Consider the following 25,241-nt stretch of genomic DNA (forward strand, 5'->3'; position numbering starts at 1 on the left):
ATAATTTGCACCTCCAACATTCTACGTCTGGATGCCTGGGTTCGTAACATCCATTCCCACTCATTGCCCTGCCCTCGTGTCAAAACATAATGATGTCAGAGGGTGGAACATTGAGAGGGAAGGGAACGCTGGAGGCGAGGTGTCAGGAGGAGAGAATTGCGGGACATCGAGGGGAGGGCAGAGCAGAGGAGAATTGATGGACATGGATGGAATGAGAGGACAGTCATAGGCACCCCATATAAGAGGCTTAGGGAGGCTAAGCCTCCCCAGCCCAACCGTGACCTTCCCCTGGCTGCTGCCCCCCACCCCCAAACGCAGGGCTGCCTGGCACAGCAGCACTGCAGCCAGGTAGCTCTCGGACGGTCCCTCCGCTCCTTCCCGCCCTCAGCTCCCCGATCGACAGTCCTCCTCTCTGTTCCTCCCCCCTTTGAGCGTGTTTAACCCTTTTACTTTTAGGCGCAGCGACGGCAGTGAAGAGGACAATAGCGGGCTCACCTCCAGCTTCTCCCTTCCCTCACACAGTGTCCCGCACCTGAAAGTAAAAGGGTTAAATGCGTGGGGGGGGGGGGGGAAGGTCCGGAGAGGAGAGCTGTCAGGGAGCTGAGGGAGGGCAGGGAGAATCGCTGGACATGGATGGGACGGCAGGGGGAGAGAAGAGGTGGGTGGAATTGGAGAGGAGGGCAGGGGGAGAAGTCGCTGGACAGGCGAGGAGGGGAGGGCAGGGGAGAGAAGAGATCGCTGGACAGGAGGGGAGGGCAGGGGAGAGAGGAGAATTGCTGGACATGGATGGAGGGGAGGGCAGGGGAGAGAGGAGACTTGCTGGATATGGATGGATGGAGGGGCCAGGGGAGAGCAAATTTGCTGGATATGGATGGATGGAGGAGAGGGCAGGGAAGAATGGAGAGTTGCTGGATATGGATGGATAGAGGAGAGGGCAGGGGAGAATGGAGAGTTGCTGGAGATGGATGGATGGATGGAGGGGAGGGCAGGGGAGAGAGGAAAATTGCTGGATATGGATGGATGAATGGGAGCAGGGGAGAGAGGAAATTTGCTGGATATGGGTGGATGGAGGAGAGAGCAGGTGAGAATGGAGAGTTGCTGGACATGGATGGAGGGGAGGGAAGTCAGGAAGGAGATGCACATGGATGGAGGGGAGGGAAGAGAGGAGAAATGCTGGACATGGATTGAGGGGAGGGAAGAGAGGAGAAATACTGGACATGGATGGAGTCTGCGTACTCTTTATCTTTTAAAAAATAATATAATCACAAAAAAAGAAAGATTAAAACCAAAAACAAACATGGATAAAACAATCCATATCTCATACCCCTGGAGCATATTACTCATTATACACCCTTCCCAATTATTACTTATCATGACAGAACATTTCTCCTAATGGTTCCCTTAAAAACATAATCACCATTACATGATAACCTTGCTAGCGCCCGTTTCATTTGTGTGAGAAACGGGCCTTTTTTACTAGTATATATAATTTTAAAAAAAATTTGTAAAAGGAAGGAAGACCTTAAGAGTCCCTGTGTAACTTTTTAAAGAGTTAAGACCATTACCTCATTGGCCAAAAACCTTCCAAGTGAAACATCCCCCCCTTTTTTATTTTTTACAAATCTGCAAGGTAATACTTGCCATTACCAAGTGGCTTTGTAAAGGGGGTGTTAATTACTCAAAAAAGTAAAGTGCATCAGAAATGTCTATACGTAAAGCTAGCTTGTAATCCAGACAAATTCACTGATATGTGGCATAAGCATATATTTTAATGATCCCACTGATGGTGGCCAGCCTAAAGTACTGCATTAGGGAAATAGGATCATTTGACTGAGCATGCATTTAAGGCTGCACGTGCTCTTTTGGCCGATGAGGGATAGTCCCAGTAGTAGTAGTCGGTAATTGTTCCGTTAAGACTGGGATTTTAAGGTCTTTTCCTTCCTTTCACAAAAATTCAAAAATTATCATATATATTGCAGCTATGTGATTAAAAAAATGTTGGTGACATTAATGTTGAAGTGACATATAGTGGGAATATGTTTGTGATAGTGAATGTTTGTTTTATATAGCCCACTACATCCTAGAGCAGGGGTTCTCAACCCAATCCTTGCAACACACTCAACCAGTCAGGTTTTCAGGATACAATGAATATGCATGTGAGAGATTTGCATGCACTGCCTCTATTCTATGCAAATTCATGTCATGTATATTCATCATGGGTATCCTGAAAACCTGACTGGCTGGGTGTGTTTAGAGGACTGGGTCGAGAACCTGTGTCCTAGAGGTAATTGATATGTCATAATAAGAAATTATCATGATCTTTGAGATCATAGCAGACCTCACATCCCACCTAAACTACATGCTTCAGCAAGGTCTCTTCCCTAAGGAAAATGGCAATATCCTCCTACTCACTCCGATACCAAAAGACACCAAGAAAAAAACAAATGAAATCACTAACTATCGTCCAGTAGCATCCATTCCGTTGTCAGTCAAACTGATGGAAAGCATCGTAGCGAAACAACTTACAGATTATATAAACAAATTCTCAATATTACACGAATCACAGTCAGGTTTTCGCCCTCTCCACAGTACAGAAACAGTACTACTCACTCTCCTAGCCAAATTCAAGCAGGAAATAGCAATAGGCAAAAACATCCTCCTCCTCCAATTCGACATGTCTAGTGCATTCGACATGGTAAACCATAATATATTAATAAGATTACTAGATAGGTTCGGGATCGGTGGAAACATACTTAGCTTGATCAAGGGTTTCCTACCCACAAGAACATATCAAGTAAAATCAAACTCAAACATATCATCACCGTGGAAAGCAGACTGCGGAGTACCACAAGGATCACCGCTATCACTGATCCTCTTCAACCTAATGATGACCCCACTAGCCAAGTCCTTATCCAACCAAGGCCTTAACCCTTTTATCTATGCAGACGATGTCACAATATTCATTCCTTACAAATCTAAACTGACAGAAATCACCAACGAAATCAAGATTAGCGTGATCATCATGGACTCTTGGGCAAATGCATTTCAACTAAAACTAAACAAAGAAAAAACACACTGTCTCATCCTCTCATCCCTACACATTGCGGATAACCCCACAATTATCAACACCCCAGATTACACCCTCCCTATCTCAGACAGCCTGAAAATCCTCGGCGTTACAATGAACCGCAACTTAACACTAGAGAGCCAAGTGACATCCACAACAAAGAAAATATTCCACTCAATGTGGAAACTCAAACGTGTGAAACAATTCTTCCCGAGGGGAACATTTCGCAACCTGATACAATCAATGGTATTAAGCTATGTAGACTACTACAATGGAATTCATGCGGGATGCAAAGAACAAACCTTAAAGAAACTTCAGACCGCTCAAAACACGGCAGCTAGGCTTATCTTCAGAAAAACGCGATTTGAAAGTGCAAAACCCCTTTGCGAAAAACTACACTGGCTCCCAATCAAAGAACGCAGTGCTTTCAAAATCTGCACTCTGGTTCACAAAATTATCTACGGTGAAGCTCCGGGATACATGACAGACTTGATCGATCTACCAACTAGAAACACATCCGAATCAACACGAGCATACCTAAATCTGCACTACCCAAGCTGCAAAGGACTCAAATACAAATCAACTTATGCATCCAGTTTTTCCTAAATAAGCACACAACTGTGCAGCGCATTACCAAAGGCCTTAAAAACTACGAACAACCACCTAAACTTCCGGAAAACACTAAAAACTAACCTGTTTAAAAAGGCATACCCTACCGATCCAACATAAATGCCTGATCTCTGCAACACAACAAAACTAAAGGCCGTAATGGACATAACACAACTCTTCCGTTGTACGATTCCCTAGTGTGGCTGTGCCACATGAACTTTATCTTACCACAACATTACTTTGTATTTGTTTACACCGGAGTCTGTAACGCCTCTCCGGTACTATGTAAGCCACATTGAGCCTACAAATAGGTGGGAAAATGTGGGATATAAATGTAACAAATAAATAAATACAAATAAAATCATGAGAGGCAAACACTACAGGGATTACCTTTATCAATCCATTGTGGGACCCCATGGTAGGCAAAGTTTTTTTTTTTTTTTTTGCTATTTCCATCCAAAATACACAGTCCTTTCAAAGGATCTAATATGTCACAATCAGTCATAACAGTTATTGGCACCTGGCACCAACAGACAAACCTACAGCGTAGGTAAATAGTCATACTTACTGAAGTGAACCCTGCCTCATTGGATGAGTGGCTACGGCGAGGCCCTTTGGCACTTAGAAGATTCTTGGTAACCTTGAGCTCACGGCTTTTGCTTGGTATGTAGCCATCCTTTAAGGAGATGAGGATGGGGTCGGCGTTCTTTCCACTGAGCCATTCCTCTGCATCCAAAGCAGGGTCAGGACCCACTGTGTCTGGATACAGGTCCTCTTGGAAAAGGTCAGACTGCAGTATAAAGAAAAACAAATCTATTGAAATGTGCATCTTTGCTGTTCTCCCTTGTAACAAAGTCTACTTTTTACCAGCCTCTTAGAAAAATGTTGCAGGAGGTTCTCTCCCTAATCCTCAGGTAATGGAGTTACAAGTTCAGCCTTCTTCTAATGAAGATGATTTACAAGATCCGTCAGCGCTCTTGGAAAACTCTTTTTTGGAAAATACTGAGCATGGAACTTTACTAGTTGCCTTTGTTTTTGAACAAGATCTGAACTCAATTATGCAAATTTATTTTAAGAACTCTGGTGTTCTTTTCTACAGACAACGTATATGGCTTTACCAAGATGTGACTAAAGCTACTCAGGAAAGGCAGAAGGAGTTTCTAGTAATAAGTGATGAAACAAAATATTGAGGGGGCTACCTTTTTGCTAGCCTACCCATATAGATGTGTAGTGAAATACTTGGGAATGAAGTATGTGCTCTTTTTGCCCCAGAACATCTTCAATCTTTTATTGATGTAAAGAAAGTAACTAGCTTTGCAATACCATCATAGTTAGTGATAGAAAGTGGCTGTATGAATATCTGGCTATGCCTTTTTCTTTATTAATGCTTCATTTTGAGCGCCTTATCTATGGACTTCTCTCCCTTATATTGGGGGTCTAAGGAAGGGGTTATTGTAATATTTTCTTTTCTTTTTGTAATATAGTTATGATTGGCTGATGTTTCTAACAATGCACAAATTTGTCTTTTCTTCTTTAGAATTTATATTTTACCCTGTTTTCTTCTGCAAGTGTTTTGAACTTGTAAAATTATTTGAAATTTATAAATAATGAGTTAAAAAAAAAGAAATGTACATCTTTTATAATTCAGTACCTGATGAAGGCAGGGATTCTTAACACTGCCAGGTCTGAAGCAGATTCAACGTAACCTCTTTTACGTATGCACACATCTCTTCCAATGTATTTAAGTCCTGTGGTATGGCAGTCCCTCATATCCTAGTACTGCACCTCTAAACTCATCTCTACCAATATATATCAATCCTGCCCTGTAGTTTTTTGAAATTATATAGCACAAGCCTTATCATTCCCTGGTGGTGGAATCCGCACTCAAGCCTGGAGTTATAGGGACTATGCTTTGTCACCCCCCTAGTTGGAAAGCTAGAACCATGGATTCTTTTGGGTGGAAGGTGTGTCAGGCCTCTATGCTCATATCATATCCAATTGTACCAGCTCTACATGAGCCTGTATTTGCAGGCCTTGATGCACAGTATGTCTAATTTGGCAGACTCTCCCACCGGATCAGGCCAAATCACTTAGTCAGTTGGTCAAGCAGCAGAAGGCGTGTCCTAAGCTCTTGGCCAGGGGCACCTATGACACTTTTGATGTGGCATCCAGGATCTCTGCTCAAAGTATAGCGATGTGCAGACTCTCATAGCTGCGTGTCTCATACTTGGACCTGGCGGTCCAGCAGAGGTTGGCGAATACCACATGTTGGGGGGGATAATCTTTTTGGAGAGAAGGTGGAAGAGGTTACTGACCTCATCGAGAAGCACATGATACCATCAATACGCTCTCCCGCCAGCTGCCTTCTGTAACTGCCTCCTTATCCATGAGGTTTTGGGGTAAGTTGAAGAGGGGTCCTTACTAATCGCAGAGGCATAGGTACACTCCTTTTTGCCATCCTCAGCAGGCTCAGCCCCAGCACGCTTGTTCTTGTCAACAATGTGCGCCTAAGGCCCAGCCAGCTCCCCAGTCACAGTCAAGGACTGGCTCCAACAGAGTATAGCCGCAGTACCAGTGACCATCCCGGATGACCTGCCGGTCGTGGGTAGGCTGAAATTTTTTCAAGAAAGTTGGCCACTTGTAACCTTCGACTGGTAGGATCTTAAAATAGTCCTTCACAGTTACACCCTACACTAGCGACAGAAACCACCAAACTGCCCACTGAGAGCACATCACTACAGCTCCTAGAACAAGCAGGTACTTGCAGAGGAACTCTCCTTCTAAAGGCCCATGCAGCCGAGCCAATTCTCCCATGGGACGACGGGAAGGGATTCTATTTCAGGTACTTCCTTGTGCAAAAGAAGACATGGGGGATGCGATCCATCCTAGACCTGAGGGCCCTGAACAAATTCCTGATCAAAGAGAAGTTCAGGATGGTTTCCCTGGGCACCCTTCTCTCCATGATTCAGGCAAATGATTGGCTCTGCTCTCTGAACTTAAAGGATGCTTATACTCATATCCCAATACTTCCACCCCATGGGAAGTATCTTTGGCTTTGACTGGGAAACACATCACTTCCAGTACTGCGTGTTGCTTTTTGGCCTGGCTTTAGCTAACCCATCACTTCCAGTACCGCATGTTGCCTTTTGGCCTTGTGTCGGCTCCTAGGGTCGTTACCAAATGTCTTGCAGTAGTCACTATGCAGACTGGGCGTCCATGTATTTCCCTGTCTGGATGATTGGCTGGTGAAGAGCATGTCGCGGGACGGTGCTCAGGAGTCTATGCGGAGAACTATTCAGGTGTTAGAGCTGCTAGGGTTTGTTTTAAACTACCCTAAGTCCCATCTGCTCCCTGTCCAGCAGTTGGAGTTCATTGGAGCCCTGCTAAATACACAGCAGGCGCAAGCTTTTCTCCCTGTTCCAAGACTCTTGCTACTCAAGTTTGAGCCTGTCAGCAGGTCACAGCTAGGCAGATGTTGAGGTTGTTAAGCCACATGACTTCCACTGTCCATGTGACACCTATGGCACGTCTTCACATGAGAACTGCCCAGTGGACCCTAGCTTCCCATTGGTGTCAGGCCACGGGGAACCTAGCAAATGTAATCTGAGTGTTACCAGAGCTGATTCAATCTTGCTTTGGTGGACAATTTGATCCAATTTGTCTCTGGGACTCCCATTCCAAATTCCTCAGCCCTGGAAGGTACAGACGACAGATGCCTCCCATCTGGAGTGAGGAGCTCATTTAGATGGGCTTCACACTCAAGGTGCCTGGTCTGCACATCAACCTTCTGAAGCTTCGGGCAATCTATAACGCTTTAATGGCTTTCAGAGATCGGCTAATCAACCAAATTGTACTCATTCAAATGGACAATCAGGTTGTGATGTATTACACCAACAAGCAGGGGGGCACCGGATCACGCTCTCTCTGTCAGAAGGCTGGCGGGCAAATCCAACAGCCTGGATGATAGCAGAGTTCTGCAACTGCATGCGTGGTCACTCAACATGGGCGTTGCCCATGAGATCTTCTGAGTGTGGAGCATCCCCTCTTTGTCACTCAGTTCAATCACAAAGTCCTCCAGTACAGTTTCAGGCTCCGCCCATGATAGACTTCATTGGGGGAACTGTGTTCTGTATGCATATCCTCCCATGCCTCTTGTGGGGAAGACTTTGCTGAAACTCAAGCAAGACCATGGGACCATGATTTTGATCGCACCATACTGGCCCCGGCAGATCTGGTTCCCTCCTCTTCTGGAGTTATTCTCCGAAGAATATGGAGATTGGACTGTTTTCCAACCTTCATCATGCAGAATGAAAGGTCTCTTCTGCATCCCAAGATCCAGTCTGTGGCCCTCACAGCCTGGATGTTGAGAGCTTAGAATTTGCTTCCTTGCATCTTCCAGAGGGTGTCTCCAGAGTCTTGCTGGCCTCCTGGAAAGATTCCACTAAGAGATATTACTCTTTTAAATGGAGAAGGTTTGCCATTTGCTGTGAAGGCAAGGCCCTAGATCCCATTTCCTGCCATACACAGACCCTGCTTGAATACTTTCTACACCTCTATGAGACTGGTCTCAAGATCAACTCTGTAAGGGTTCACCTCAGTGCAATTAGTGCTTATTGTGTAGAGGTAAGCCTATCTCTGGACAGCCTCTAGTTGTTCAATTCATGAGAGGTTTGCTGTTTACAAAGCCCCCTCTCAAACCTCCACCAGTGTCATGGGACCTCAACATTGTCCTCATCCAGATGACGAAAGCTCCTTTTGAGCCACTTGATTCCTGTCATCTGAAGTACTTTACCTAGGTCATGTTTTTGATGGTGTCAAGGCTTACAAAGTCAGAGCCATGGCTGCGTCAGTAGCCCACTTGTGATCAGCCTCCACTTAAGAAATTTGCAAGGCTGCAATGTGGTCTTCAGTCCACACATTCACCCAACGTGACAGTTGGTTTGGACAGACTGTACTGCAGAATTTGTTTGGGGTCTAGAATCCAACTCCAACCCCCTAGGCCCATTTTGTTTTGTTCCAGGCTGCACTCTTATACAGTTCAGGTTAATGTGTATTTTGACCTCGTTGTTGCGAGGATCAGTTGATCATTGTTTTTGGTGAGCCTGGCAGCTAGGGATTCCCACATGTGAGAATTATTGGCCTGCTGGTCCTCGGAGAAAGTGAAAATACTTACCTGTAGCAGATATTCTCCAAGGACAGTAGGTCATATATTCTTCCCTCTTTCCCTTGGAATTTTCTCTCTGCTATTTCATTGTACCGGTGATCTGGCGCTCTCGCCGCAGGTGGGAAGGCACTCGTACATGCATGGTGGGAGCACTGCATGCACTCTTACAATTGTACAAAGCTTTTTTTCAAGCTGCAAACCTGGTGACCCGGGACACATCACACACATATGAGAGTATATGGCCTGCTGTCCTTGGAGAATACCTGCTACAGGTTAAGTATCTTTGTTATACTGTTGTGTCAGCCCTGCAGGCTTGGGGTTCAGAGTCGATGGGTTCTGCAGAGACAAGCAGGGGTGATGCAGGCACACTTGGTGAAGTCCTCAGCCTGATCCTGTGTGCTGGAGTTATAGTTTGCCTATGGCTTACTGGGCATATGTGGGGGAATTTCTATGTTTGAGTCTGCTCCTCCCCTTCCCTTCAGTTTTTTCTTCAACTGCTCTTAGTCAGACGCAGCTCTCCCTTTTCCCTCTCAATAACCAAAAATTAAAACACCATGAGAATAACAGCAAAAAAAAAAAAAAAAAAAAAAAATATATATATATATATATAAAGGACCACCAAGAAGGAACAGCTTTTACATCTGTCCAGAAACACTCCAGCTGCATGCCCACCCAACCCACACTTTTACCTGCTGTGGCTGCTTCCATCCCCCAGGGCCCAGTCTCTGGACATAACATAACCTATGATTGTTGCAGCAATAAGTGTGTGGTGGTGGGATACAAAATGCGGAAAACCTCTGCTAGTGGTGAATAAAGACTCATGGCACTGTGATCCAATGGAAGCCCAAAAGGAAGGGTTTGGATTTAGCTCACTCCATTTCAGTAGTAGCTTTATGATGAATTGTGTTCAGGTACAGTAGGTATTTTCTGTCTCCAGGGGCTTATAATCTATAGGACCCTTTTACTAAAGCTTAGCATGCACTAAGTGCCATGTGGCCCACAGGTATAAGATAGGATGTGCAGTATTTAGTGTACACTAAGCTCTAGTAAAAGGGCCCCTAATTTGTACCTGAGGCAATGGAGGGTTAAGGGACTTGCCCAAGATGAGAAGGAATGGTTGTGGGGTTGATACCCTGGCTTCCCTGGTTCTCAGCCTGCTGTTCTAGTGCTCGGTCAAAATATTCGAAAAAATGGGCCCTCGCCAATTGCTGAATAGCATTGTAGATGGACAGAATGAGGTGAAGAAAAGGTACAAGCTATGAAATTTACTCACAATGCTTGAGAGATGAAAGAATGATTCAGAAGAAGGAAAATCTTTGTTTATTTTACTAACTATGCAGACATTTTTGATGAAGTCAGTTACTGAGAATCTGTAGACTTGACATGTTGATCTGGTGTACCAAAATATGAAATCTGCTTTTCGTTAATTATACAGGCTGCAACCCAGTAAATATTCACCAGGAGGATATTTGGCTCCTGCCCGACCTCAGCATGCGTCCCTGTTCTGCCTTCCTAGTTTTCAGCTCCTGGCATCCCACTCACAGCAAATAAATGTTTTTATGCTACATGTAGTTTGCAGAAAGTGTGCATTAGCTCACAGTATCCTTTTTCAACTACTGCAAAAGCAGAATGGCCAGAGAACCAAAGGACAAGGAGAGTATAGAGTGAGACAATATATTGGAATCAACACCCTAGTTTGAACAGCAGGAAATAGGAGGATTATGTGAATAAAAAGAATAGTAATCTAATTGTGTATATTCTCCTTAAAGAGCTCTCACTTAAAATGATTAAAGCTGCCATCTAAGAACTTTTAGCTTCCATTCAGCCACCATTCTGCAAAGTGAGTTTTGAATGAAATCTTCTAAATTTATTTATTTTTTATTCAGTTAGGCTTTCTGGAGGTATTTTCTGTTTTTCATAACTGATATATTTTGTTGGCAGAAAGTTGTGTCGGGTGAATTATTTTATTTATTTATTTGTTGCATTTGTATCCCACATTTTCCCACCTATTTGCAGGCTCAATGTGGCTTACATAGAGGCATATTTTCAAAGCACTTAGCCTTCCAAAGTTCCATAGAAACCTATGGAACTTTGGAAGGCTAAGTGCTTTGAAAATATGTGCATACTAGTAGCAATCGCCAATACTGGCGACATGAAATGAGATTGAAGGGGGGCAGACTCAAGAAAAATGTCAGGAAGTATTTTTTCACGGAGAGAGTAGTGGATGCTTGGAATGCCCTCCTGTGGGAGGTGGTGGAAATGAAAACGGTAACGGAATTCAAACATGCGTGGGATAAGCATAAAGGAATCCTGTGCCGAAGGAATGGATCCTCAGGAGCTTAGTCAAGATCGGGAGGCGGGGCTGGTGGTAGGGAGGCAGGGATAGTGCTGGAAAGAATTATACGGTCTGTGCCAGAGCCGGTAGTGGGAAGCGGGACTGGTGCTTGGGAGGCGGGGATAGTGCTGGGCAGACTTGTACGGTCTGTACCAGAGCCGGTGGTTGGGAGGCGGGGCTGGTGGTTGGGAGGCGAGGATAGAGCTGGGCAGACTTATGCGGTCTGTGCCAGAGCCAGTGGTTGGGAGGCGGGGATAGTGCTGGGCAGACTTATACGGTCTGTGCCCTGAAGAGCACAGGTACAAATCATAGTAGGGTATACACAAAAAGTAGCACATATGAGTTATCTTGTTGGGCAGACTGGATGGACCGTGCAGGTCTTTTTCTGCCGTCATCTACTATGTTATGTTACTATGTTACTTTAATTTATACAGAAGATAACACTAAATTTGTAATATTATTTGCTGCAGGACCCATTGCATAACAATGTATTTTGTTATTGAAGAGTCTTTGAAAGAATAGAAAGATTACATAATTTGACAAACATTTGATGTTCTGCTGACACAGTGCACAAGTAGGCAGCCTCTAATGTGACATATATGGCCCAGAGAGAAGCTTTCATTTCATTTCACAGCAGTGAATAAGGTGTCAGCTTCTAGTGGCAACCTAATTGCAAATGACCTAACTGGACAGAAGTGACCTTATGGCAGTGGTCTCTGACACACTGCCCCCGCAGTCCATATTTGTGGCCCTCATATCCAGTGACCCCCACCGCTACTGCAAGTAGAGAAAATGCCCCATGAAGATCTGCTGGGTCGCCTGTGCCTGCGTGGTCACACTGATGTACATGTGTGTGCATGAACACACGCAAATGCTAGTCGACTCGCCTTTCCCGGTGCATCCATGCATGGATACATTACCCAGCAGAGCTTTACGGGGCCTTTTGTCATCTTCATTCTCTACTAGGTACTTTGTGGCTGGCTGTGGACTGGAAGGGATCATGGCAGATATCCAGCGCTGCTTCTCACATCTAATGGGACAAAAGGAGAGTCTGAAAGGGGTGTGTGTGGGGGAGAGAGAGAAAAGAGGCAAAGGGAGCATCGGCAACAGATAAGGAGTTTTCATGTTGTGGTGGCCAACTCTCAGACAACTTTTTACTCACATAAATCACATTGAAAACAGATGAGCAAACATTGGTTTCTTGTCCTTGGCTTTTATATTGGATTTTTCCACCCAATATGCAAGACATTACATTTGTAAGACCCCCTCCCCCCCATATTCTTTTTCTTTTATTTCCAGAGGACTGCTAAGGATAAAAATAATTTCTTTCCTTTGTGCTCGTGGGTTGGGGAGGATGAATAGTAACACAGTCTCATTTATGGTTTATGTAACTGTTAACAAGCCAAAATAAGATGAATTTTTTAAACAATATATCCTTGTAGAATCAAAATTAGTATTTAAAATTACATTTGTAAACCTAAAATCATTTGTTGGCCCTCCGAGCTTAAGAAGCAAAAATAAAATAAATGTTTTTAACAATATATCCTTGTAGAATCAAAATTAATATTTAAAATTACATTTGTAAACCTAAAATCTTTTGTTGGCCCCCGGAGCTTTCTCGTGTTCACTGAGTATCCCTTTACTGAAAAAAGTTGGAGACCACTGCCTTATGGGGTTGTTGGATCTTAAGTTGTCACTTCCCTGCTCCTTACAGTCCTGGGGAGAACTCCTTTCTCAAGGCCTTTAATATGGCCCTTGTGCCAAAAAAACTACCCATCAAATCAGAAGCTAAGAAATATGTCAACACAACAAGTGCACCTGCAAATGAGAGGGTAAAACAATCATGTAGCAAAAATTTAGATTTATAAGTGCAATACACAGCATTGAAAACATAACTGTCTATTATCATTATCATTAACCTTCAAAAAGAAAGGGGTATAATAGCTATAACTGGCTGCAGAACTGCTAGACTAGTCCACACTAATGGGTTACGTCACCCTGCTTGGCAGGTGACTGCATTCCTTTGCCTACCCATGTTAAACCTTCATGTTACATTATCCAGTTCTGACTCTGGTGCAATGTCCTCTACTGCAGAGGTAGTGAAAAGATATTTGGGTCGTAGTGATTTGCAGTTAGAAGCTACAGGGAATGCTTCCAGGGCACGTAATTTCAGAATACTTAATTTTCTTGTTGTACATTACTTAGCACTCCAGAGCTATTTAAAATGTATTTGAGAGATGTATTATAGTTCCCCTGCCAGAGTCTACGGTTGTAGTTCTTATTATTTGCCTAGGGGCATCATGGTGATTAATGAGGAGGAGGGTGCCTTCAATTCAATTAGTATACCCAATAGTTTAGATGTTTCTAAGTTTATAGAGTTATCACAGATTTCATTACTAAGGGGGTCCTTTTACTAAGCTGTGGGGAAAAGGGCCTTGCGCTGGCGGCAGGGGCCATTTTCCCCACGCACCAGGGCCCTTTTTCCCATAGCCAGTAAAACCCCCCAAAAATGGACATGCAGTGAGATAACTCATCACACGGCCATGCGGCAGGAAGCCCTTACTGCCACCCATTGAGGTGGTGATAAGGGGTCCAGCGCTAACCTGGCGGTAACTGGGCAACACATGGCAATGCCTGATTACCGCTGGGTTACTGCTGTACACAGCCATTTTTGGGGGGTTTCTTTTTCCCCTGGAAATGACGCGGGATCGGGGCAGGACTACTGCTGGTGGCTTAGTTGGGCCAGCGGTAGTCCCAAAAGAACAAGCGGTAAGCCCGCTTTGGCATACTTGCATTCTGTAAAAGGGCCCCTAAGAGATTTACTTTGATTGTAATTCTACACGTTGAGGAGCTGAAACTGGCTGTATTAAAGTCTCACTTTTCTGAAAAACAAACAAACAAACAAACAAATAAATACCTTTCTGTGGACATGCCGTAATAATGTTCTCAGATGTAGCCAGAGCAACTGAAGAGAAGGAAAACCTTTTTTTTTTTACAGGTTAAGCCTAAGATTCTATCTGTTCCTTAAGTTTCTTTGTAAATGTCTGATTATTTATGGGATGTATTGGTACCGTATATACTCAAATATAAACTGAGATACCATTTTTCAACTAAAGAACAGGGGGGGGGGGGGGGGGAGTTAACTGAAATATAAACTGATGGTTTATATTCAAGTAGTCCTCTCTGTCTTTCCTTCCTTCCCTCCCTTCCTCATGGCATCCAGAAGTCTTGCTGTTCCCTCCCTTCCTCAGTGGCTTACCGAGGGCAGAGCGGTGGGGGCAGTCTGCCCCGGGTGTACACTGCAGAGGGGTGCAGAGAGCAGCTGCGTAGCTCTCGGCTCTGCCGGTTCCCTGCTCCCTCTGATTTTACTTCCTTTTCTGGGGCAGGGAACTGGCGGAGCTGACAGCCGCGCGACTGCTCCCAGCACCCCCAGGAGGTAAAAGGAATGCGCCGGGGGAGGGGGGTGAGGTGGTGTGTCAAGAAGGTGCTTGGCCAGGGGGGGAGGGGGTGTGCAGCAGTGATCCGCCCCAGGTGGCTGCCAACCTAGGAACACCACTGCCCTTCCTGTGTCCTGCTGCAGCCCATTCCACCCCCTGCCCCCAAACTGAAAACTCCCACTCCCATTGTATAGACAAAGCCCCCCCCCCTTCCTGGACCAACCGTAGGCCTCTCCCCAGGCCTACCTTACAGCCCTGGTGGTCCAGTGGTGAGCTGGTGCAGCAGCGATCCCTCTACGCTCCTGCCCCATGCAGTCTCCGTACCGAAAATGGTTGCCATGAGTTCTAGCAGCAGTCTCGGCAGCCATTTTTGTTACCAAGACCGCATGGAGCAGGAGCTTAGGGGGATTGCTCCTGTCCTGGACCACCAGGTTTGAAAAGTAGGTTTGGGAGGGGGGGGGGGGGGCTTCGTATATACAATGGGAAGGAGGAAGTGAGTGGGAGTTTCTGGGGATAGGGGGCAGAGCCAGCCATGAAAGAACACCATGGGAAGGGAGGGAATGGCAGGAATGCTGGATGCCAAAGGGGAGGGAGGGTAGACCCAAATATGAACCGAGATTTAATTTTTGATGCCTTTATTGGCCAAAAAAAAAATCTCAGTTTATATTTGAGTACATATGGTATGTTTTTTAAAGACCTCCTCTAACTTTGAAAATTTTCCTGTAGATAAGCCTGTTGTGCACTATAATGTCGCTTAATTTGGCTAGCTCTTTGTTTTTCTGCAGCGGGGGATAGTTAATTGGTTCTATTATGTTAATCTGCATCTGGTTTCTGTTTCCTTATGTAATTGATTGAGATTGTTTTTGGTAATCAGCTGATAGCTGTTTCCTCTTGATGTGGAATTGATGCTAATTTAGTTTTTGTTCTAGTTTTAATTTGTGTATACATTTTTTAAATGCATTCTTATTGTAATATTATGAATAAAAAAGAGATTAGATATCTTGCAGTGAGCTCCTTTGGGAGTCCCTGGTTTCTGTACATTGTTTATTAGTTATTTGTTTATGGTTTTGTTCCATGATTTTTGTCTTTTGCATGGAGATACTGAATTGTCCCAGGCTAAACCACTCCTTATGACAGTGATGTTACTGGAATATTCAAATTTCTCTGCCTCAATCATTTACCAACAGGAGACACAACCCACTAGTGTGGACTGGTCTAGCAGAGCTCAAGGAAAGGAAATTAACAGGCAAGAATAATTATACCATAAAGCCAAACATTTAGAAAATATCACCCCCAAAGAACTACACCTTGACAGCAGCTGCAATTTCAAAGAGATTTCCTGTTTCCAAAATGAAATTCACAATAGAGTAATTTCAGCAAAGTCAGCTCATATTCTCTAAAATATTCAGAGCCAGAGAACTTCAGAATGAGAAACCCTCTCCCTAACAGGCCACTTGCCTCCAAATGATTCCCTGACTTTTTTTTTTTTTTAATATGTCCTTGGTGTCTAGTACACCATCCAACCTGCCTCCCCCTTCTACATGACTTAATTAAAATAAACATGTCTTTGGTGTCTAGTGAACCCCCTCACCTCCCCAGACTGCTCCCCCCAGGCCTCCCTGAGGTGTACCTTAAAAGAGGCAGAAGCAATGCCCACTTACTCCTGCCACTGGCACCTTTAAAAAACACCTGGGATGCACTAGGCAGGATCAGTCTGCCATCCATGTGCACAAATCATGAAAAATTTGAAATGCACTTTTCCAAACAAAATAGACAAACCTCAGCTAATCTCTAAGGCCCCGACGCTCAGAAGCAAATGCGGGCACTAGAGGCCATTAGCGCTGGACTAGCGCCTGCATTTACTAGTGTCGAATACTCAGAGCCAACAAGCACATGAATCAATGAGCTCACCAGCTCACAGCACAGTGAGCATGCAAATGTATGCTGATGAGGTCATTCCCTAGTCTTCCCCGATGTTCAGAGAACAGCATGCCAAAAAATGGCACACTTTCCATTGTCAGTCCTACACCAGCTGGAAGCTGGCATTAGGGTTATGCCGAGCTGTGGTCTGTCTAGTAAATACTTGCTTAGAAAGGAGAGACAGAGGTACAGGGAGACCAGGCTGAGAACCACTTCCTTGCTTATGACATTGCAGTTTATTGCCGGCAAAGAAAATGTTCTACTCAATATGGAAACTTAAAAGGATCAAACCTTTCTTCCCAAGGGAAGTATTCCACAGCTTAGTACAATCAATGGTGCTAAGCCATCTTGACTACTGCAATGCCATTTATGCCGGATGCAAAGAACAAATCATTAAGAAGCTTCAAACCGCTCAAAACACAGCAGCCAGACTCATATTTGGGAAAGCGAAATACGAAAGCGCCAAACCCCTAAGAGAGAAACTACACTGGCTCCCACTAAAAGAACAAATTGCGTTCAAAGTCTGCACCCTGGTCCACAAAATCGTTCACGGGGAAGCCTCGACCTACATGTCAGATCTTATACACCTGCCTACTAGAAACGCAAAAAAATCAGCACGCACATACCTCAATCTCCATTACCTTAACTGCAAAGGGCTAAAATATAAATCCACATATGTGACCAGTTTCTCATACATCTGCACCCAGCTATGGAATGCACTACCGAAGGCCATAAAAACAACGCAAGACCTAACTATCTTCCGAAGGCTACTGAAAACAGATTTGTTTAAGAAGGCATACCATAAACATCCATCTTAAATACTAAATAAAAAGAATATACACGACCTAGACACAACCGAAATCTTACCACTTGACTGATTAACCTCTTTGCTATTAGTGAACAAGCACTAGCACTTCAATCCTTATGTTGAAAATGGTCTCTCTATAGTCGATGACCTAATGTATGTTATAATCCAATTATCACTCAGGAACCTTCATGCAATACCATAATGTATTCTTCTTTACCATGTATGTACGCACATGGTATATATATATATACCATGAACTGTTCCGTGTATATTTTGTTCCATCTATGTTACCATGTATGTATGCACCTTAACGCAACACCATTTGTTATTCTGTTACTCGGAAATGGCAACCGCCATTACGGCAAATGTAAGCCACATTGAGCCTGCATATTGGTGGGAAAATGTGGGATACAAATGCTACAAATTAAAATTTCAGCTTTTGTTCATGGTCGGCACCTGTTCCTCCCTCCTCCCCTATGGCATTCTGGGCGTGTGCTAAAGAGCTGTGCTTAACACACAACTCTTGAGTGCATAAACCAGGCACCATCCTCTCCTAACTTCCGAAAAACTCCCTAATGCTCAACGCTATGAGCACACCTATACTTGCATCTCATTAGCACTGAGCATTAGAGAGTTGTTCAGACGCGCTGTTTTCAGTGCTATTTCTCCGGTGCTGTTCAGTACAGAGCTGGGGTTTTGAGCATTGGGGTCTAAAAGCACAAGCAACGATATGGCTCAGGAACCCCAGTAAACATTAAAAACAATTACACTTAGGTAAACATAATTAGGTTGAATGTGCTCAGTAAATAAGGCTTCAGCAAATCAATATGTCTATATACGTAACAGTTAATTGTAGCTACTTGCCTCCAGCACAGTGAGTCCTTGATACTTCTAAATTCAAATCCCCCAGTGCACAGTGAATACATAGCAAATAACACATTCAACAATGTTTGCCCTACTATAAGTAATCCATCCAATGTGTCTTCACATAGACATCAAGGTCACACAGATTAATAGATTTACCCAGCACTCACAAAACACTCGGGTAGTTAATTTCAATTGTGCATGAAATACAGTTTATATGAAAAGCACTAGGAAAATTAATCACCTATTTGCAACACACACTAAACAGGAAAGGCCGTACACAAGATCATCTAATTACTCACACAAGAAATGGAGAAAACCCTCAAACACTGCATGAGACAAAGGACTCAACAGCAGAAGCCCTAAAAATTTAAGGCTTCACTTAAAATCTGCCTTTTCGTTCAAATATATTCATATTTGAATATGTAGCCCTCTGTTTTTTTCTTACATTTAATCTTACAGCATTCTGCTTCTTGCCATCCTGCTCACTAACTTGGGGGCAGTCTAACTCCTGTGTAATTCCTTTTGTGTTTAGTTTTACATTATAGTCCATGGATATTATTGTTCTGCTAAGCTAGTCCTTCCTTTTGTTCCATCTTTTTTTAGTGGCTATCTTATGGGGGGGGGGGGGGGGGGGGTTGAGGTTGTAGTTGTAGTTATAAATATTAATAACTATCCAGCTTATAATCGAAAAAGAAAAACACCTATATTTCGACCCAAATCGGGAGATGGGTGTTTTTCTCGCAAAGGCGCCCAAATCAGTATAATCGAAAGCCGATTGTGGGCGTTTCCAACTGCACTCCGTTGCGGAAACGAATAAAGTTGATGGGGCGTGTCGGAGGCGTGGTGGAGGCGGGACTGGGGCATGGTTATCAGCTGAGGAGAGATGGGTGTCTTTAGCTGATAATCGAAAAAAAAAAGGCGTTTTGACAGTGATTTGGGTCACTTTTTTTGGACCCTTTTTTCTCACGAACAAGTCCCAAAAAAGTGCCCCAACTGCCCAGATGACCACTGGAGGGAATCGGGGATGACCTCCACGGACTCCCCCAGTGGTCACTAACCCCCTCCCACCAAAAAAAACCCCACTTTAAAAACTTTTTTTCCAGCCTGTATGCCAGCCTCAAATGCCGTACCCACCTCCATGACAGCAGAATGTGTTCAATCCTGTCACAGCCTTTCCCTGGTTCTGATGTGGCTCTCGGGTGCAGTACAGGGTCACATCAGCATTGCATTGTGGTGGGTGTAGGGTATTGGGCTCCATGATTTCATTAGCTTGTGTTACAGTCTCACGATGTTGGTAGTTGGTAGGCTGTTCTCCCATGGTGCTTTTCCCCCTGCCTACTGGGTCAGAGTGTGCCCTGTTGTGTTTCCTGTTGTAGTCCATGCGGTAGTGGCCATTTTTGTAAGCCAGTTTTAGTTCCCTTTCCTGTGTTAGCCACGTTAGAGAACTTAGTTCTTACCTTGAATGTGGCTGAAAGAGGGCATTGTACAGCATTCTGCCAGCTCTGACCTACTGCTAATCTCAGTACCAGGGAGACTTGTTGCCAGTGGGGCACAACCTCTGATCTGCAGTTAACTGTGAGTAAACGCGGTTATTCCAATAAAGGATGTTTTCGGAGAGATTAGTCTTCAGGTGTCAACTGGTGTGCCAATGTTATACAGCAGCAACAAGTCCAAGAGGCCTGCGTGTATGCAGGTCCCTGGAGCACTTTTAGTGGGTACCGCAGTGCACTTCAGCCAGGTGGCCCCAGGCCCATTCCCCCCCCCACCTGTAACACTTGTGCTGGTAAATGGGAGGCCTCCAAAACCCACTGTACCCACATGTAGGTGCCCCCTTCACCCCTAAGAGCTATGGTAGTGTTTTACATTTGTGGGTAGTGGGTTTTGGGGGAGGGGGTTGGGAGCTGAGCACCCGTGGTAAGGGAGCTATGCATGTGGGAGCTTTTTCTGAAGTCCACCGCACTGACCTAGGGTGCCCAGTTGGTGTCCTGGCATATCAGGGGGGCCAGTGTACTACAAATCCTGGCCCCTCCCATGACCAAATGGCTCGGATTAGGACGTTTTTTAGCTGGGCATTTTTAGTTTCCATTATCGCTAAAAAAAACACGCCCAGTTCAAAAACGTCTATTTTTTCGAAAATACGGTTTGGCCCGCCCCTTCACGGACCCGTTCTCAGAGATAAACGCCCATGGAGATAGGCGTTTGCATTCGATTATGCCCCTCCACGTCTCCCAATATGTAATTATGCTTTGTTCACCCCCATGATGTATTTTTCAAATGTGCAGATAAATAAAATTTAAAAAAGGAAATCAGATTGGCACGGTAAACCAGAATCGTTATTCATGCTCTGCTGGAATTGTGGGCATATATGGAGAGCTAAACCTTGGCGATGTAATGGTCAATCACAAACCTAAGTAACCTCTCTCCATCCCTCCTTTTCACTGGTGGGTACCTATCTTAACTGCTCCTGCACAAGCAATCTTGTCCTCCAGCCCACCCCTACCAGTCTGACTCTCCCCAAGCTCTTCTCTTTTAGTCTTTTTTTCTCATCTTCAACCAAACCAACCATCCTCTCTCTCCCGTCACCAGCTTATGGATTCATTTTATACCTTTTTGCTGGGTGCCACTTCCTCTCTTCTGCTTTTCTATCTGGCTACTGATTTACAATTCTAGGTGGGACGAGAATAGGCTGTGATCAGCCCTGCAGCCCCTACTGTCAGGGCCAGTCTTAGCAATTGCAGGCCCTGTGCAGTTCGGTGGTGTCCCTCTGCTCTTTGCTTTTAGCCCCATCCCATCTAGTTCTGCCCCCTTTTGACAAGATGTTTTTTTTCTATTTATGTGTACTGAAATTTTTTTTTAAAGTAATAACTCTAAAATCATATTAACCAATGGAGAAATCAGCTTCAGGAACTTTACAAAGTATTATCCTAAAATAACTTTTCATTCTTTGCAGATATCATTTGCAGATAGATAATACTTTGATTTCTGGTTTCACCTGTCATGCGGTTTATAATATATTTGGCTATTGGCTTAGTTCTAAATTCATTTGCACTTTTCAAGTTAGTTTATATTCATGGTTTGCTTCGGGCTTTTTTTTTGTCATTTTTTGGATCTAAGCAACATCACTACAATGCTGTTCTCTTCTCTTTTTTAAAATCCATTGGTCTGGCAGTTATTTCAAATCTATGAAATAGTAATTATTTTTTTAGAGAACACCACTTAAAATTAATTGAATGATGTTCTCTGCAATGTTCAGCTGTTCTTATTTCAAATTCATTGTTGTGGTAGGTCTAGTACTATTAGCAGAACAGCACAGAATCGAGAGGTTCCTTCTATTGTATCACTGTTTGTTTCTTATCCAGTTCACAACCTTAGGACCTACCTCCAGGCCATAACTTCAGTTTATTGATAAGGACATAATAATAAGAATAGCTATAGAGTTCACACATCTGTGTCTAACCATCTTCTCTCAGCCCCAAGAAATATTTTCTAACCGTGAGTTTACATAGGATAAGTCTCATATCATGACTTCTTGGCTGGCACCAGCAGAGTGGATAGGCTGAGGTGGCCTGAAGCACATCTCCTAATTCTTTCAGACTCAGAATTTGGATATCTTCCTGGAAAAATCAAAGGTGACTGGTAGGGGACATTTGCCCTGCCTTTTAAATTACTGCATCCTTTCCATAAAAAAAGTTTGCTTATTGTGCATTATACATAAGAACATAAGAATAGCCATACTGGTTCAGACCAATGGTCCATCTAGCCTAGCATCCTGCTTCCAGTAGTGGCCAATCCAGGTCACAACAGTATTTCCAAAGGATGTAAATGTAGAAAATGGTTTGAAAGTTTTAAAATTGAAAGAAAATCTACTAAAACTCTAAGCAAACAATGTTTACATTGGATTCTTATAGCAATTAAGAAAAAATAACTTTTGAGCACTTTCCCAAAAATCAGATAATGTGTCTGGGTCAGAAAAATTCTAGCCCTGTATCCTGCTACTGACAGAGTCAATATCAAACCAAAATAGTATTAGTAATGTAAATAAATGTAAATACAAATAAAATTAAAAAAAAATAATCATTCTTACCAGTGCCTGTGCCAGTGCCACCCACATAAAACGGGAATGGTGGTAATTTAAGTTCTCTGGTGCCACCACCACAAGCACAAGTCAGTGGCCTGAGAGGCACAGCAGGCCCAGGCTTAGCGCTTTTCTTTAGTCTTCAATCAAGGGTAAACCTGGTGGCTCAATGGGAACCTCTGGGAGCATGTTTGTCACTGTTGCCCAGAGGATTAGTTTTTTATGGCTCTAGTTTTGGCTGTGCAGCTTTCATAGTCCAGGCACAAGTCTCCAGCTTGTGGTCTCAAAGGCTATGGGTTTAGTCTCTGGTGAACCTGTTAACTGACAGTTGTGCAGGTGCTCACAGTTTTAGGCAGTCTGGCATAAGCTATTCAATTGCCAGCATCAGTAGATGAGCTATGAGTTCATATCTCTTGAATGTAGATACACCTCCAATCTTTGATCTCATTCACGTGTTTGTAGTGTGAAATGCACATGGAAGTGGTCTGAGGCTGCGAGCTGTGACTGGAATGATTCGTAGATGGAAGAAAGTAGCCCACGGGCCTGACTGGAGCACCTGCTGGGCTAGTGGGCTGAGTGCTAATTGGTTCTGTTGCCATCAGAACTGGCTGCCTGCAGGCTGCTCTGTGGACTCAATCAGTCACAGCTTTTTCACATGGCTGAGCCAAAGCTACAGAAAGGCAGCTGTGATTGGTCATGGAGCCTGTCTGGCGCCTAAAAGGTCTCTTCTGATTGGCCGAGGCTGTCACTCCCAGCCAATTAGAAGAGCCCTTAGCACCAGACAGAGACAGGCTCCATGACCAATCACAGCTCAGCTGCACTGTAGCTCAGGGCTCAGACACGTGAAAAAACTGTGACTGCTGCTGGTTGCCATGTCACATGCCAAAGCTAAAAGCCTTAGCTGCGGCTGGGGAACATTGTGGGCTGGGGGTTCCGAGGTTCTGAACTTGTGTTGTGCAGCAAGATTCTGGCCACCATGCACACTGTGGGAGCACAAGGCCCTGGGGAACATTATGGGGTGGGGGGAGGAGGAGGGTTCCTAGGTTACGAATTAAGATTTTGACAATGCTGGGGATGCGACCGTGACCGCGGGCCCACTGGGAACACAAGGCCCTGTGCAGCCGTTCCGTCACCCCTACCTAAGACCGGCCCTGACTACTGTTCCTTATCTTCAGTAGTGGGTCAGTGGCTATGCAGACTCCAGTAAAGTCCATGATTGACCACCTTCAGTTTTTCCTTGTCCTGCTCAAGATTTTGGCAGTAGGCCTACAGCAATGCAAGGTCAGCGGGGCTAGAAGGAGAGGGGTGGTGAGACTGCAGCAATCAGCCAGTCCTAGCTTCATTTTTTTTGTTTGTTTGTTTCAAGTCTCACACAGTGTGGCCTTTTTTTGTTGGGCACTGGGGAAAAGGGAATCTGGAACATTCTTTGTGATTTTGGTGATGAGTGGTGCAGGTTATGAGGAAGGGACTGTTGTTATCTACCAGCCATGACATCCTCTTCTTGGAAGTTCATGGACCCTTTTTCCTCAAGAGGGTGGTGCAGGGATTAATGGCCACAGTCATTGGCTGGACCTAGGTACCTCCTTTTCTGCTAACTCTGTCTTCATGCAGGTGGAAATAGATGTTGCTGCACCTTTAGCATCCTGCTGCCCATGACTTTTCTTTCCCCTGTGTGTCACGGCCCTACTGTGACTGCTCCTGGTCCGGTGCACGTCAGTCCTTTGGTGCCGCTGATCATTGGGGCGCTGCACCTAACCCTGCGACTCTCAGGGGAAATGTCCTTCTGCATCCGCGCATGCTCTTCCCCTAGAAGATTCCCTAGATAGGAGTTGACGTCAGAACATTGGAGGGGGGGCACATCTGGGCGTCATCGGGGCTGAGTGTTTTTAAGGCATCTCAGTTCTGCTTCCTGTGACTTCACAATAAGCAAGTCTTGTTCCTGGTTCCCACCAAGCCTTGTTCCTGGTTCCTGCCAGAGCCATGCTCCTGGTTCCTGTTACAGCCAAGCCTTGTTCCTAGTTCCTGTTATGCCAAGCTCTGTTTCTGGTTCCTGACAGAGATGTGCTCCTGGTTCCAGCTAAAAGCCGAGCCTTGTTCTTGGTTCTTTCTGAAGTCCTGTTCCTGAGTTCCTGTCTGGCCTAGCCCCAGAGTTCCAGCTGTACCAGCTTTCTGCTTTCATCTCTCTGCATAGGCCTTGTGGGTGATCTGTCTGCCACAGTTGGCCCTGCAACCGTGGCTCAAGGGCTCACTACTCTGACGCATGACACTGTGATTCATCACCACATACACCAGTGCACAGTGGTGTCAGACCAAAAGGGTTCTGGGTGTGTGACCCAGAACATAAACAACACTGCTCACTCCCACCCGCCCCTCTCAGTTTTGTAAGCAGCCCTTACCTTCAGTCAAAGCTGAATCATTCATTTGCTCCCTAGTGGACAGGCAGCAGAGGAACATGAAGCATACACATGTATAGTGTTAAGGCAGACTGCACCCTGGCTCTTTAAAAGCTGCACTAGAACTCTGAGCAAAAGGATTAGGAGATAAAATTCAGTTCACCCCACTGGATGTCCAGGAAGTAAGTGGTCCAAGTACAAAGCTTTTAAAGATGCACAGGTAAGTTTCTTGGCTGCGTATATGAATAATAGTTAAAAATAAAGGGAGTAAATTATTGAGTGACCTAAGCAACTGCCCACAACAGTTAGGCAGACGGACACTTCTGTTACAGTTGGTTAATCCTCCCCTACCATTCCATTACTGAGACCCTCTCGCTGGCCTCTGAATTCTCACCTTCCTTGGAACAGTCATCATGATGGGCTCACACTTCCTCTCGTGCAGTTTGTAGAATCTAGGGGCAATGACAGAGAGAAAGATAGGTTGCTGCTGTATGAAATCATGGGGGGAAGGGGGAAGATATCCCAGGATAAACTGGTGTAGGGAAGCAGGGCATGTGGGTCACCAT

General features: G+C 44.6%; 1 protein-coding gene across 2 annotated transcripts in view; it reads right to left on the reverse strand.

The window, feature by feature from the left end:
• LOC115473962 (coronin-1A-like) overlaps window positions 1-25,241 on the reverse strand; it is a 166,306-nt gene that overhangs the window by 1,685 nt on the left and 139,380 nt on the right. For both annotated transcript variants that reach the window (XM_030209192.1, XM_030209193.1), the window contains exons 9-10: window positions 25,070-25,127; window positions 4,245-4,466 (exon numbers count right to left, since the gene is read on the reverse strand). In XM_030209192.1, coding sequence (XP_030065052.1) covers window positions 4,245-4,466; window positions 25,070-25,127 — 280 coding nt within the window. The remainder of the gene's footprint in view (window positions 1-4,244; window positions 4,467-25,069; window positions 25,128-25,241) is intronic.

Source organism: Microcaecilia unicolor, chromosome 7 (genome assembly GCF_901765095.1).
Source record: "Microcaecilia unicolor chromosome 7, aMicUni1.1, whole genome shotgun sequence".
Classification (NCBI taxonomy): Eukaryota; Metazoa; Chordata; class Amphibia; order Gymnophiona; family Siphonopidae; genus Microcaecilia; species Microcaecilia unicolor.